General features: G+C 47.8%; 1 protein-coding gene across 2 annotated transcripts; it reads right to left on the bottom strand.

The window, feature by feature from the left end:
• Window positions 1–3,233: 3,233 nt before the first annotated feature.
• TMEM275 (transmembrane protein 275) lies at window positions 3,234–10,377 on the bottom strand. Of its 2 annotated transcripts, none has more exons than XM_025895053.2 (2): window positions 10,079–10,377; window positions 3,234–6,181 (listed from the first exon to the last, which is right to left on the bottom strand). In XM_025895053.2, the coding sequence occupies exon 2, from the start codon at window positions 6,088–6,090 to the stop codon at window positions 5,542–5,544; it is 549 nt and encodes a 182-aa protein (XP_025750838.1). In that variant the 5' UTR covers window positions 6,091–6,181; window positions 10,079–10,377; the 3' UTR covers window positions 3,234–5,541. The 2 variants fall into 2 exon arrangements, with proteins under 2 accessions (XP_025750838.1, XP_025750837.1); XM_025895052.2 differs by lacking the exon at window positions 10,079–10,377 and adding an exon at window positions 9,722–9,799.
• Between the last annotated feature and the right edge of the window lie 4,559 nt (window positions 10,378–14,936).

The following is a 14,936-nucleotide window of genomic DNA, read 5'->3' as shown; positions in this document are numbered from 1 at the left end:
GCTGTCACAGCAGATGGATGTGAGAAACTCCAACAAAGGCTTCAGCAGGAGAGACCTACTGTGATGGTTTCGGGAGGGTACAGAGATCTCGAGGCATGGCTTATTAAAAGCGCTGTTGCAGAGAAATCTGGCTTTTTGGATTTGGTAGAAAACAGGGGTTTTGATAATGAACTGTGGTCCCAAAGCTGCCTTTGAATTTTGGTCCTGATGTAGAGACAGAGTTTAACAAGATCTTTTTTTAGGGGTGCCTGGAGGATTGAGTAATAGAGCAATTCTCAAGTGTTCAGATCGGAAATTTCATCTGCAACCCAGGAAGTTTATTTCCTGGCAAAAGCATCATGAGAACCAGTGTCTTCTCAGGACAGGCCAATTTCAAGAAATCAAAATTTCCAGATGACAGTAGGCTCCCAAGAAAAATTCCTGAGGACTCTGTATGCAAGGATGCCTTGAAAAACAGTATTTGTCCTCCCAGGTCTGACACTCTCTGTGCTCTGAGAATTCAAAGCCGTGTCAGCGTGTGCAGGTCCCACAGAGACAGACTAGGAGTGATTAGAAGTAGCAGGAGAACTGCTGATGGAAACAGCAAAATCTCTTCAGCACAAACTTTGTAAATGAGACTGAACAAAGCCATGGAAATGAGCCTGTTTGGAGCAATCCTTGCTGACCAACCTTGCTTGTCCGGCTGTCTCCTGCAGCCTGGTGGTTCACTGTGAGCCTGGGTGAACAGTGGTCTCCTCCCAGCAGTGGGGGCAGCTGGGACAGCAGAAGCCCCCTGATTGCAGGGAGTGAGTCTCAAAGATCTTTAAATTGGTTTTAAAATTTAAAAAAAATCAAGCTCCCGGCTTCCCTAGGAACTGAGTGAGAGCAAACGGTGTAAGACAACACCAGGGAGATGCTCCATGTCCTTAGCCCATTCAGAGGGCTGTGCTGCTGCAGAGGATGAACATCTGCTGTGGCTTCACATCACCCTGGGGACATGACCAGGGTGTTGCCCTGAGGCCACCCCAAATGAGGAGCTCTTTGGGGTAATCGATCTGAAAGCCAGGAGTTTTAAACAAATATACAAACCTCTCCTAGAGCCTGTTGAGGTGGGGCTGCCAGAGGTGTCTGGACACCCCTTCCCTGGATGCTGCAAGCTCAGCTGAGCTGACAGCATCTGACAGTCGGAGAAAACCAGCCTTTCAGCCTCTAAGTTGAGCACATTTGCTATGGACTCATTGGAGACTAATGACATAAAAGCTCTTTTTTTTTTTTTTTTATCAGAGGGACTTTGCAAATGGAAATTTCACGTTTTCATGGATGCTTTTGCTCTTTCATGGGTTTTTTTCCCTCTTCCAGGACTTATCCAGGGAAAAATGCCCGATTTCTTGCACAAGACAGACCTGGAAGGTTTGAACTTTGCTGTGGACTTGTGAGTCCTGCAAAAGAATGGCAGTTCAGGAGCATTCATGGAGCTCCTGAGCCAAAATCAGAGCAATAAGCCAGAGAGGGAAATGAGGGCTCCTCGGCAAGGGTGAGTATTTCACAGGAGGGAAGGATGGAAGGGGTCATCCAGCTCAGCCTAAAGAAAGGAAAGCTCTAGGAAATCTGCAGCAAATCTAAAATGTTTCAGGGATAAAATTTTCCTGGAGGTAAAAAGGTATCTTGGTTAAAAGCCATTGTTGGTACAATGATAAAGGAAATAACCCAGCCACAGATAAATTTGGGCTGGAAATTAGAAAAAGTTAATTACATTTCATGTAATATTTCTGGTTTATTCTTCCAGATGGAGAGAGAAGCTCATGGTTCAGGTTAGTGTTGAGCAGCTGCTGTGGCAGGGATACTACAGGCTGCAAGTCCAGGAGGATGGCAATGGATGCTCTGTGCTTTTTTCTCTGGTCCCACTATTAAAAAAAGAAAAACCTTTCCAGGGAGTTCTTTCTAATGGCCAAAAAAATCCTTTCTGAAGGGAAAAGGTTTTCATTTTACACACATTGTCAGTGGAGCCTTCTTAGCCAGCTCATTTCCCAGGTCTTTAACCAGCCAGCCTGCCTGGAACGGAGAGATTTCCTCTCGTCTCAAATCACTTGGCTGCACATGGGAGAGAAGCCCTTCGATGAGGTGAATTTGCAAGGCTCTCAAATCCTCTTTATTCTCGCTGTGCTATCCTTCCTTGACTCATCTCCAAGAGACCGTGTTGGGCTAAGCCCAGAAGGAGCACGGAAAGGTGACAGCACCAATCCTAGACACACACAAGCACACACAGATACAGCTTCCACCCCTTCCCTGCACCATAAATTAAATACCCAGGACTGGGAGGGATCTGCTAAAGTAATCCAGTCCTCCATCACCAGAGACTGAATCAGAGCAGCCCACAGTCCTCACCCACCCCAGACCAGAAACCTGCTCCTCCCGTGTTCCTGATAAACCAGGGACCCACAATTCACACCTGGCCTGTTCAGGTACCCAGGGGCAGTTAATGTACACATGCAGAAAAAAACAAAGGCTGAATTTGGCTATTCCTGAGTTAGTCAAAGAAAGGATTGTGAGAGGAGGCAGTGGGACTAGTGTTTAGACAACCAGGACTTCAAGGAAAAGTGGCATTCAAGAGGCAACATGAACTCTTAGGGATGCTTTTTTCCTTGCGGGTACTTGCATTTCTAGGAAATCAAGCAGCAGAGCGAGGAGCACAAGGCAAAATGAATACAGACAGGATTGGGGCACACACAGTGTAGGGAAAAGGGAGAAGGTGGTTGTTAGACTGAAAAAGCAGGCAGGCCAAATGCTTTCTGAGTGCAATTATTTTAATGGGTCTGTCTTTTCCAAATTCCACATTGCACACACGGAAATAGCAATTTCAAAAAAAGACTCACACCAGAAACACTGACTTGGAGAACAAGAAACTCTCCCTATCTCCCAGTACACGAGGAGGCACAAGATTCACAACAACATTAGTAACAGCCGGTCAGAGAGTGGAGAGACAGACAGACAGACATGGAAATTCCAAAAGACAGAAAAAGGAAAAAGTAGGAAGGCAGCAGATGTTCTCATGCCCACCTGGCTCTGCAGGCAGGCAGCTGGGGTCATGGCCTGGCAGACAGACCCACTACACCAGGGGATCAGCATCTCACTCGTCCTACACCTCTGCTTGCCCAGGTTCCATCTCTGCTGGTTGTCATCTCTTAGGTCCCAAGGATTTCAGCTCCCAGAGCAACACCAGCTTTGTGGTGACCTGTATGGGCAGCACAGGACATGCCAGGTCCCAGGGCTGTGTCAGGACTCCCTATATGGCAGTGGTTGTGATGCCACAATGAGAGTGAACCACACTAAACTCCTAACTGGCCCTCAAAGTTCTGCTTTTGTCCTCTTTCCTGCCCAAGGGGCCTTCGACTTGTATGGGATCAGCCATTGTATTATCCAGCACTGGAAGCACTTCACGGTGCAGCTGTGATAAGGAGTGATTCCAGTATGCACTCCAGACTTGGCTTTCAAGTCTTCAGTGAATAAAAAAAGGGAGCTGTGTGGTTACCACTTGATTTTACTAACTTTTTGGCTCCAAGTGCTCAAAGAAAAGTGCTGCAGTAACCATATTCATGTGGGAAACGCCTCTAAAGGACTTCCAAACTGTTGTCTGCTATTCCAAAAGGCAAGCTGGGAATCAAACCTACATCAGCAAGCTATTGCTACAGCACTCACGGGCAGACAAAAATCATGGGAGCCTTTTGCTCAGCACAGCAGTTCCTGCATGCCGATGGCAGGCGGTGCTGGAGGCAGAGCACACCCGTGAAAACAAGATCTAAAGGAAACCATGCAGTGATCAGATCGTGCAGGCTCACCCACCTTCAAGCAATCTCCAGACTCAGGTGTGCTAATACCAACCTTGCTGCTCATCTTTGAAGCAGCTTTAAGTGGAGCTGGGAGCAGGAGTTTTCCCTTTTGCACGGGCAGGGAGCTGAGCAGCAGCACAACTAAACGAGTTGCCCAGGACCTGGAGGCTGCACCAAACGTTTGAACCCACATCTTCCCAGGCCCACACAAACATCCTTCTCCCAAGCCTGCCTCTTCTCCTTCTAGCCAGTATAGACCAGCCCTGCTAAAATCACGGATGTAATTCCTTGTTGTAGAAGGAGCTGTTAAAGGCAGCAAACTGTTGCAGCACTCAGGGAGGACCCGCATTAAGACTGAGTGTTTAGTCACCTTTCACGAAGGAGTTTTTCAATCCAACCTCAATCCAAGTTCATGAAGGGGTCATCAGCTGCACAGTGGCTGCCCAGAGCAACCAGGACACCACATGCATGGACTGCACAGCACCATGGCTCCCCTATGACCACACTTGCCCTCACTTAACCCAGCACACCAGTCATGTGGCTCTCACAGCCTGGCCATGCAGAGCTGTGCTTGTGGCCCAGGGGGACCGTGGCCCTGTCACAACACAAATCCTTTGCAGCACTAATTCATCAGATTAGGGTCTTTCCAAGGCAGAGGGTGTGTCTTTGCTTGGAATAGCTCTTAATAAATTCCCTTCTGCAAGCTCATCCCATTGCTTTGCAAGCCCATGAACACACTGAGCATCCCATTTCCTGCAACTAAGAGATCCACTCCTTGTAATGGATCTCCCAGTCACTTCAGGGAAGGAGATACACTCATCATCTTCCAACACAGCTATACTGAAGCCCATACAGTTATCTACTCCCTGCCCCAAGGTGATATGTGTCCCAGGCCAGCCTTCCACAACAATATGGGAAGGAAGTTGCCTAGCACTCAGTACATAATCATTGCCCAAAAATTCCATTTGCAGGTTCCTGTTAGTCTCTGGTTAGTTCAGGATTCAGCCTGCCTGACCTTCCAAGATAAATACTTCGTGGAGTAGCACAGATGCAGCTCAAACTCATTAACACAAGAGGAAAACACGAGCACTAATTGTGATCCTTGTGATTCATTCTCTTGCAATGGGTGGCAAAATCACCCAAACAAAGGCAAGATGTTGCAAGGATTTTCAACAGAGGGGAGATTGTTTCACAATGCTTTTCCAATAGCAAACACATAGCTTTGTCCCTACTGTCAAAAAGTCTGGCACTAAAAATGCCCAAATCTTCTTGTGACTGAGTAGCATCAACCTGTAATTTACTGCATTCCTGCTTCTTTTATGTCCAAGAATTGCTTCACTTCTGAGAAGAAAGAGCTGTCATTTGTCAGTCCCATGTAGCCTCTCCTTCCAACCATCACATTTCCAAGTTATACTAGACAAATTAATTCATTCCCCTCTTCCTATCTGCTCCCCAAAAAAGGCAGTGTATTTCCAGGAACTGAGAGTCAGCTTTTCACAGCAACATCATTATCAATTTTCTTTTAAAAACCATATAATGGGCATGTTTTGGCAAAAATCTGTATTTTTTTTTTCAGCTGTTGCATCCTCCTCCCTTAAATTGGTTCAGAGAGACCTGACTGTCTACTGGCTTTTCACGAGCACCTTTCCCACACCGCTGACTGATGGTACATCAGGGTTTTCCAGCCCAGCCATTGCAGTGTTTGGCTGGCTGCTGACAAAAGCTCTGCCTGGGTTTAGGATGCAGCCAGGTCCCTGGGCAAGTTGAGCTGTATGGCCTCTCCTCCTGTGGTGTATTTGGCCACTGGCCCGTTGCCTTCCATGGTGAAGAGTTTGCAAGTCTTGGCGTTCTCATGAACCGGTGTGGACTTTTTGGAGGAGATGGGGGAATTTGTGGGGCTCAGCTGAACAGCAGTGGTATCCTGCACTGTGTGCTCACTAGTTTCAATTTCAAAGGCTGTGTTGCCAGGTTTGATGAGCCCAATGTTGGAACCTGGTTTGGATTTCCTGGCCCCATGAGCTGGGGGCCTCCGACTGCAGATGCAGCAGGCACCAAAGAATGTGAAAGCCACCACCAACAAGATGGGTCCAATGATGATGGGAGGGTTGTTCACGGGGAGGAAGGTCCCAAAGGCAAATGCTCCCACTAAAGTGATGTTGATCCCTGCTAGCATGATGCAAAGTCCACAAGCGCAGCAGAGAGCAGGGGAGGGGAGGCCCTGAGGTCGGGTCTTTTTCTGGATGGGTTTTTGGGACAAAGAGGCGCTGCTCTTTTCGCTGAACATGCTGAGATGAGTCTCAGAGGTCACTTCAGTCCTCACGGGGTGTATGCTGTGTTGAGAAGGCTATCTCCGGTCTCCTGCTGCCTGGGAATCCCTGGAGAGGAACAAAGAACCATGCAGCTGTCAGAGCAGTGAACCCAACACACCTTTCCCCCAGCAGCTTCTCCAGGTCTGCTGGTGCCAACAAGTAAGCACAAATCCAAGCCTGTTGTCAAGTTTGGGCTCCCCCTGACCGTGGTGGTCACATGCAGTCAGCATCAGGCTGGAGCACTGAGCCCAGTGTACTCAATGTCCTTTGCTATCCCTTTGGATGATGCCATCCACAGATACTGTGAATGACACACTGTCAGTCACAGAAGTCTATAAGAAAAGAATTCAAATGTGTGTGTTTTGTCAGCTGGACCATGCTTTCTGCCATGAATCACACCGTCTTCAGCGTGATCACAGGAGATCCCACAGAAAGGGACCAGGAACTTGTTTGCCTCAGCAACTGTAAAACCAAGCTTGCACAATGTTTGTGCACAAGCAACAGCAGCTCCTGGATGGAGGCTCATGGAAACTGAGATGATGAAGCTGAAAAAGAGCCTGTGTGTGGATCAGCCTAGGACCCAAGGCAGGAACACATAGCCCTGACTGACAGTAGCAGCTTCTCCATGGAGAAGGTTATTGGATGTGATAAGAGCTGGCTTTGTGTTTGCTGTACTTCGCTGGAAAGTCAAATTGCCAGAGGCCAAATTGTCAGCAGTTTGCTGGTGATGTCTTTGATTTTACAGGCAGGAGAGCATTTCTCTTCCCAGCCTGATGGCAAACAATAGCGGTCTGCTCTCTCCTACTCCCCTGCCTAGCTCCCGAGCTTCTTCCCCCCTCTGCTGTCAAATCCTTTCAAAAGTGTTGTCAGCAGAAAGCTGATACCACACAGTTTCTACTGCAGGAGCCAAGAATCACTGTTGTGCTATTACCAGTCTACACCTGCTAAATTAAAAAAAAAAACCCAACATCAAACCAAACAATAAACCATCACCCATCACCCTGAAACATGCCAGTGGGATCAGCCTGGCATTTTCAACATGTTTCCTAGGTTATAAAATTTTCCAGCATCTCCAGCTGAGGCAAAGCTCTCTGCTGCTTTATTGGGTGTCATATCTGATTTCCTTGGCTTGGGCTTTTGTTTAGACCTGAATAAGTGCAGCAGTGAACTTCAAGTGAAGTTCATATTCAGTGAGACATCAGCTGGAGCCAACAGGGACAGGTGTATGAAAAGATTAAATCCTTCCTCATCTAAGGATGCCTGACTGGGAAGGGGTCTCTTAGCGGGCAAAGATTTTCAGGAAATTAAGAGTGTCTGAGGGAGAAGGGGCATTTTCTCAATTAGCCAGGCTAACACATATGCATGTTTCCCTAGAAGAGTCCTTTTGTTCTGCCTGGGAACCCCGGCATGCTGATGTGAGCTGGAACCCTGGTTCTGCCTCCTTCAGCAGCCCTGGACCAGCAGCAAGATAACTTCTGGTTAAAGACACACACACACATACTGTTTGCAGACCAGCTCTTGTGAATGCCACTCTGAACCTTTTGCACACAGAGGCTGCAGACAGCCCAGTGTGGCCCTTCCTCCTACATTCTCTCACTGCAAAGTGCTCACCAGGGAACTGTGTGGCTTCTTGTGGTTAAATCACATCACAGATTCACTCTACCAGGTTTCTTGACTCCTCAGCCCTCACCCGCTTCCACTCTGAAAGATTTCCCCCTCCTGGGAGAGCCAGGCAGCTATCACAGCTGCTGGGATCCAGTGGGATGCACAAATAAGCTGGCATTCTCTACTCCTAGGCAAGACATCACCAGAGGTCAGGCTCCCACTGAGATTTTCAAGAGGAGCTTCAACCTGTTGCCCATTGGATCTCTCAGTAGTCACCTGTGATCACTGTAAAGAGACCATGCTGGTTTCTGGCTGCTTTCAAGGCTGCAGTGATATCACCCAGCACAGCCCCTGGTAGCTTATTTTCTCTGCCTAGCAGTTTTTGTTCATCACTACAGAACCCTGAATGTAGGGGGTTAAGCTTGGGCAAAATCCTCACTGGACCTTGCCAGGCAGTAACAGGGGAGGAGGAGAAGAGGCTCATTCAAGCACCATGGACTATGATAAGTCAGGGTGGTCCATCCAAGGACAGTTCACCCCAGCAGGTAAAAGAGAACCACAGATCCACTCCAGAAGGATAAATGACATGAGAGGATGATCCAACTGAGTTCAGGATGGGTTCAGGCACCATTAGCTTCCCAGGCATTCATGGTTGCTTCCTAGAAGGAAAGGGGACCAGATCTACAGTACAGAAACAGGGATGTGTAATGTAAAGGACTGAGACCTCTCACACTGCAGCCTGACTGGAGGAGGCATTGGCTGCTCCTTGGACCCCCATAAGGCAGACAGAGAGTTGACAGGTTGTGCCAAGTGACTGGTCAGGAAACAGCCACTGCCTCCTGGCAAGTGACAAGGGAAGAAAGGAGTCAGGCTTGAGATCTCATTTAAACTGTGTGAGCAATTCTGGGGCTTATCACACCCTTTCTATGGCTGCATCACAGGTGTTCTGGCCATGCTATGTCCAAGCCAAAACTTCTTTCCTATCCTCCTTGCTTGGAGCAGCTACATGGGGTAACAGATCTTTCCCAACAGAAAGCAATGGACTCCCTGGAGATTCTAAGGGGAACCTCTTCCATGAGCTTGGGGAGAGAAGATCCTGGAAGACAGACATTGTCACGGGGTTGGGACATGACCTGCACACACACCACAGGGTAACCAACAGCACGGAGAAGACAGTATTTCTGGGCTGGGAACATTCAGAAAGTAGATCACTGTTTGCTGTTTTCTTGATCTCCATGGAAAACATCAGGGATTATACACAAGGGATTCCAGTTGGAAAACCAGATGACATGGGGATGAGAAAGTCAGCAGAGCAGTGGAGGATAAAGCAAAAAAACAAACCAAAGCCACAGAATGCCATATGCTATTCTCTACCTAATAAATCCCTGCAACAACACAAAGTCCATGTTTATTCTGATTGTCATGCACAGCAAAAGCATCTTTGCTCTCCTGTCATTTCCTAAAGCACAGGCTGATGCTGTGGGTAATAGGGTCAGGGTCCTTCTCCATTCCCATCTCAGCCACAAGAATAAACTGGTGTGGGTCAGCTGCCACTGCTGACCTACCTGAGGATCTCTGGTAGCTTTTACCTTTCACTTCAGCAAAATCAATGGCTTAAAAAATGACCAACTTTCCAGTCAAATTTTACTGCCCAAAATGAACAACTTCTGTTCCATCAGGATTGTAAAAAGTTCTCTTTGGGCTCTTTGTTTGAAACAGGTTCTTTTCTTATGGATTGAAGTGTAGGTTTCTTCTCCAAACAATATTTCAGCTTGAAATGCACTACTGCAAGCACTGCTATATAAGAATAAAAGCTGCATGTCCAAGCTAGCATGATGGAAATCCAGAGGCTATAGTGACTCCTTCCAGGGGAATATCCATCCCTCCCTATATTCTCAGGAGGGCAAAGAGAGACTTTCATCCATATCTCTGAGACTTCCTAGAGCTCGAAGGACATGCTGACATATTCATCCAGCATTTTAGGAGCATCTAAAGCCATACCAGCAGCATGTACAGCTAAGCACGTTTCCCTCTTAGTTGTCTTGAGGGGGATCAAGCTGTCATCCTTCCACACCATCTCATGGCAACAGCACAACCAAAATATTTGTCAGACCTCAGATAAGTCTCCTTCCTAGAGGTGTGATGGCACAGCAAAATAATGACAGTGATCAGCAAACAGAAATTGCAGTCAGGCAGCTACAACAACCTCCTGCACGCAGGCAGACTCACAAACACACAGACACGTACCCTGTAGCTATCAGGAGAAGCACAAGAGTTTTTTTTCCCTGGGCAAAGTGCTGGGAAACTCTCCGGCAGGGCCAGAGAGAGCCTCGGTGTCTGGAAGGGGAGGACACTCACCTAGGCTGGAACGTGGAGCCAGGGAAGGCGATGGAGAAAAGTGTCCCCGGTCTCCCTTTCACCCTTCGGTCCGGGATGACAAAGCCATGGCTAGTCCCAGCAACGCCAGGGGTGGAAGCCCAGCTGTGAGCTGGGAGGAGAAGGATCTCACATCCCTCCTCCCCTCTCGTCACCGAGGTCCGGAAACTTTGCTGGGGTGTCAGGCGGGCAGTCCTCGAAAGAGCTCAGCAGGCTCTGTGCGAGCTCGGCTGCCTTCTCCCCACTTTCCTCCTTCCCCTCGGAGGATGATGTTGTTCTCCTTAGGCAGAAGGGGGTTTAGCCGCAGCATCCCTGCCCCGCCGCATCCTCTCCTGCCTCCTCCTCCTCCTCCTCGAACGAACCCGCGGTGCCCAGCGAGGCTCAGCCCACCGCTCCCCGCTGTCCGGCACCGCTCACCCTCTCCCCGCTCCTTTTCCTTCTTCCTTTTCTACTTCAAGGCTGCAGCTCCCGCCCCCTTCAGCTCACAGAGGTGCCCGGAGCAGAACAGCCCCTTTTTTGTTGTTTTTTTTTTTTGTTTTTTTTCTCCTAGGGAGAGGAAAAACCCAGGAGCGCGTCTACGCCGAGGGTCAGCCCCAGCCGCCCTGCGGCGGCCCGGGGCGGGGAACAGAGCGCGGCCGCCGCGGGGGAGAAGGGGAGACACCGCCAAATGCCAAGGAGCAGCATGTAGGCTCTCGATGCTGCAGCGAGGCACGGATCTCTCAAACACGAGTGGTCTGAAACGCACGTTACGAATAAAAAAAAAAAAAATACAACTGGCGTGCGGTGCCTTTGGATGCTGGAGGGATGCAGGAGGGATGCAGGAGGGATGCAGGAGGGAGTCTTTGCTGGTGAGGGGTGCTGAGACAGGACCTCCAGAGGCGGAACCTCCAGGGTGTGGGGGGCTGGCAAATTAAAAGAAAACTGTCCCCAGATGCAAAACTGATGTTTAAAGTGGCAATCAGATCTCAGGTACACTCAAAGGCACTTACACTAAAAACATGTCTAATGCTAGACCCTGTTGCAAGCACAGTCAAAATCTTAACTCCCATATTAAGAAGCCAACCTCTGTCTGTTTGCAGAGTTGGTGACCACAGGAAACATAGCAAACTGCAACTTATGCACTGGATGGTGTGCAGATAATCCACCCACAGCTGAAGAGGTGCTGATAATCACATGTCCTCATCTGCTCTCCATGCCCACACTTGCTGTAACCAGCCTGGATGCTGCCAGCAACAGCTGAGCAGAGGCTCCTCTCCAATTTATTGCAGAAGAATCCTGTACAAACCAGGCTGGAGCTGACTGAACATCAATCATGCTCTCCTCTTTCTTAAATTACTGCTTTCATGATTGAGAGAGAGAAAAGGAGAATGGTAAAAAAGATGGTGAAAAACAAAGGTCAAAGAGAGAAATCACTGAAGGGAAATGAACACTTACTTCTCTCTATTCTCCAGGCACCACTCCAGCCTGAGTATTCTTAATACAGCATCCTCCTCTACTGCACCATACTGCATTTCACCTTGCAGGTCATCCTAGAAATTCAGGCAAAAACAAGCTTTTCAGAAAGAGGTTCATTCTCTGCCAAGGAAGACAACTCTGTTTTCTCCTTAGCTTAAGTAAAGCCAACGGCACACTGCATTGTTTGAGCAAGAGGGCAGGAGGGTGTTGGAAAAGCAGTGCTGATCAGATGCATTGACTGCCTGGGCTTATAGAAAGAAATAACTGGGTAATCTCATTTCAGATCTTTCCAGAGATGCAGTGTCTCCTCTAGGGATTCCCTGGACTCGTAACATGAAGTTCAAAATGGCTCAGTACTCAACCCTATCAGAGAAGTGAGGGGAGAGTGCACAATGGAAGATTTTCTAGAGAAATCACCCTCTGGCACATCTGAGAGAGAACTGTACATGTGGCAGAACTGGTGTTTAGTGTTTGCTGACTGTTGCTGGGTAGAAACCGGAGTGGCTGAACTCATTCTTGGTGTAACTCCACAGAGCTCAACAGAAGCAGCTGAATAAGCCCTGTTTATGTAGGAACAGTGGATATCAGAGGGAAAGAGACCATCAGGGTCTTTGATTCGAGCCCACTGCTATCAAGTTGTATAATAGCATTCATAAAGCACTCAAGCTCCAAAGGGGGCCAATTAATACTGAATGACCTGTGAGTTGTTCCCTAATTGCTCAAAGCACTGATGAAGAAGGCTGCTTCTGCTTCTGTTTTGCTGTTGCATGTCTCTCCATCACACTTTCTGCTTAATGGTCCATAAACCCAATAAAAATGCTTTACTGAAACATTGCATATTTCGAGCTCCACTGAAACAATAATTCTGTGTTTCGCACATGTGGCCCTGACAACCTGGCAGGCTGCATTCATGTGATTAAAACAACTGCTAATTCAAGAAGTAAAATTAAAGGCTAGATTTCCCACTGGTATAAATCAGAGCAGATTCATTTCCTTGCGGAGCTTTGATAGCTCATGAGCATTCATGATTTGCCAAGGGGGTTTTGCCAGACTGATGGCTTCTAGTTTTAAACTTGCCAGGCACTGGAAGCCCTGCCTTCTTCAGAGAAAAGATCCCAACTCTCAGCTGATTAGAAATTATATTCCTCTGGGAGAAGCTGTTTGTACCCTGCTTCTGCTGAATTCAGAAATTAGCTGAAGTCAGAAATTTTTGCATGTGAGGCAACATTGTCTGCCTGCCTTTTCCCACTGTCAGTTCCTGACTCTGGTTTCAGTGCTAAGAAACCTGTCTCAAGCCCTCTTGCACCCACAAAGGCTGGGCTTCAGTGCCATCACCTCCTGGCCTGGAGCAGGTCAGCATGGTGACTACCACATATGAAGCCCTCAAACAACACACTGGCTATGTGAGTTTTCTCTCTGCAAGGATAAGTGAAAAAGGTGGGAAGGGTGAGAATGATCCGTGGAGGTTTCAAAGGATTTTGTTTGGGACTCATACTCAAGTGAAAGCACACGAGCAGCATCCACACTTAGGAGAACAGCAGCATGCCAATGGCCCAATTCCTCAGCATGACAAGACCAAAATGCAGCAGCCCATGCTGCTGCCAGCTGAACCATGCCCATCACACAAGAGTGTGTGGGAGACAGAGAATGCCTGGAAGTTTATAGCCCTTAATAAGATCATTAGACAAAGGTCACTGCAGAAATATCCCCCTGCAGATTTCCATGAGATCTCCAGAACTGGCACCTCTCTGTGAGTTTACAGTTTAATTGCCTCTTTAGGGAAGGAAATGCCAGACTGAATCTGTTGTTGCTCCAAACCAGCTCTGAATGCCACCATGTCTGTCTGAAAGTTTGCACTATGGCAGGATCCTCTCTGCCTCATGGTTCTGTGCTGTCTCTGGCACTTCAGAAGGGAAAAAGGTCAATTTCTGTAGCAATGTTTACATGTCTACAACATAAAGAAGGAGGCAAAAAAGAGATTAATATTTGTCATTCCTAGAGGCAGCTGTGAATTTACAATGCAGGGGATTTAAACCCACGAAGGAGACACTTCCTTGTACAATGTGTAACTAAAATCACAGGACTCTACTGTGAAGAACACCAGTATTAATGTTCTCAGACCCAGAACACAGATAAAACTGGACTGTCAAACACAACAGACCAGTTGCAGCTTCTGGCTCACCATGTTATGACTGGGAATGACTAAGGAGGAAAGCTTGCTCTAGGTTTGCCACTGTCCTTCTAATCTAAGCCTCTGTTATTGAGAGCTGTTGAGGCAGAATAATAGGTAAGGTAGGTTATTTTACCTAGTCCCATATGACTGTTCCCACATCAGGGTGAAACTTTTGTTTTTTTCTGAATATAGACCCAAACTGGCTTTCCTTATCAGAGGGACCTGGCAGACACACTTCATGCCTAGTCTCACTCAGTACAACTGCAATATCCAATGTACTCAGTGCATCTCAGCAGGGATGATTCCTGCTTTTACTCTTCCCAGGAGCTCTCTCACCATGAGCAGCACTGTCTTCATGACCTGAAGCATCAGGACCAGCTGTCCCGAGTTCCACCAGCAGATGTTCCCATGCCCATGGCTTCTCATGCTGTCCATCAACCCCCTTAGAGCAGGGCTCAATCAGCTCCCAATTAATCATTTCAGCTGAAGACTGCAGGCAGAATACCTGTATTTGCTCACCAAGTCGCATCTCCTCAGGCTGCTGCAGCTGCTCACCATGTGCCTGTAGAGCACTCAGCCCACCCGAACCCACCGAGCCCCTCTGTTCAAAACCCTGTAACCTGGCCTGGACACCTCTCCCACATGATCCACTCATGCCAAGAATCCCATGCACAGTGTCGAGGAAGCTGAAGTCAGAACAGGAAAGACTGGGAGACAGACTGAGAAAGGTATAAAGAGTTGCCTTCGTGCCACGCTGTGTGGGATTTGAGCCCTGAACAGATGGGAATCTCAACTGGACAGTCAGCATGTACCATCAGCCTGACTTCCAGCATCACTAAAGCTTTGCTTCTACCCTCTGATCTGATGCTCTACTTCCAGAGCACTTTTGTGGTTTGTTATGGTTTTTAAAATGATCTGGAGATAATTTTTCCCCTTCGCACAAACAAACAAACAAAACAGGCTTCCAGAATTTCAAACAAGTTTCTCCTTCCTGTGACACCTTCTCAAAACACTGGAAAGTCAGCAGACAGGAAACATCTGTGCAAGTGGCTGTCCTATTACAGAAAGAGTTCAGTAATTTTTTATGAAGCTTTCTCAAACAGGAGGAAATCAGCGGGTCAGTTATCAGCAAGGGGGAAATATTTTTAATTACCTTGCAGGGAGGATTATGTCTCCTCTGTTTAATTCTCAATGCTTCACTGACAACCTAAT

This window comes from Manacus vitellinus, unplaced genomic scaffold (genome assembly GCF_001715985.3).
Source record: "Manacus vitellinus isolate BGI_N305 unplaced genomic scaffold, ASM171598v3 scaffold_21_pilon, whole genome shotgun sequence".
Lineage (NCBI taxonomy): Eukaryota > Metazoa > Chordata > Aves > Passeriformes > Pipridae > Manacus > Manacus vitellinus.
This window is presented reverse-complemented; position numbering and strand designations above follow the sequence as displayed.

Bases quoted from the DNA above. Each gene is read 5' to 3' on its own strand.
- TMEM275 (XM_025895053.2), bottom strand. From the start codon at position 6,090: ATGTTCAGCGAAAAGAGCAGCGCCTCTTTGTCCCAAAAACCCATCCAG.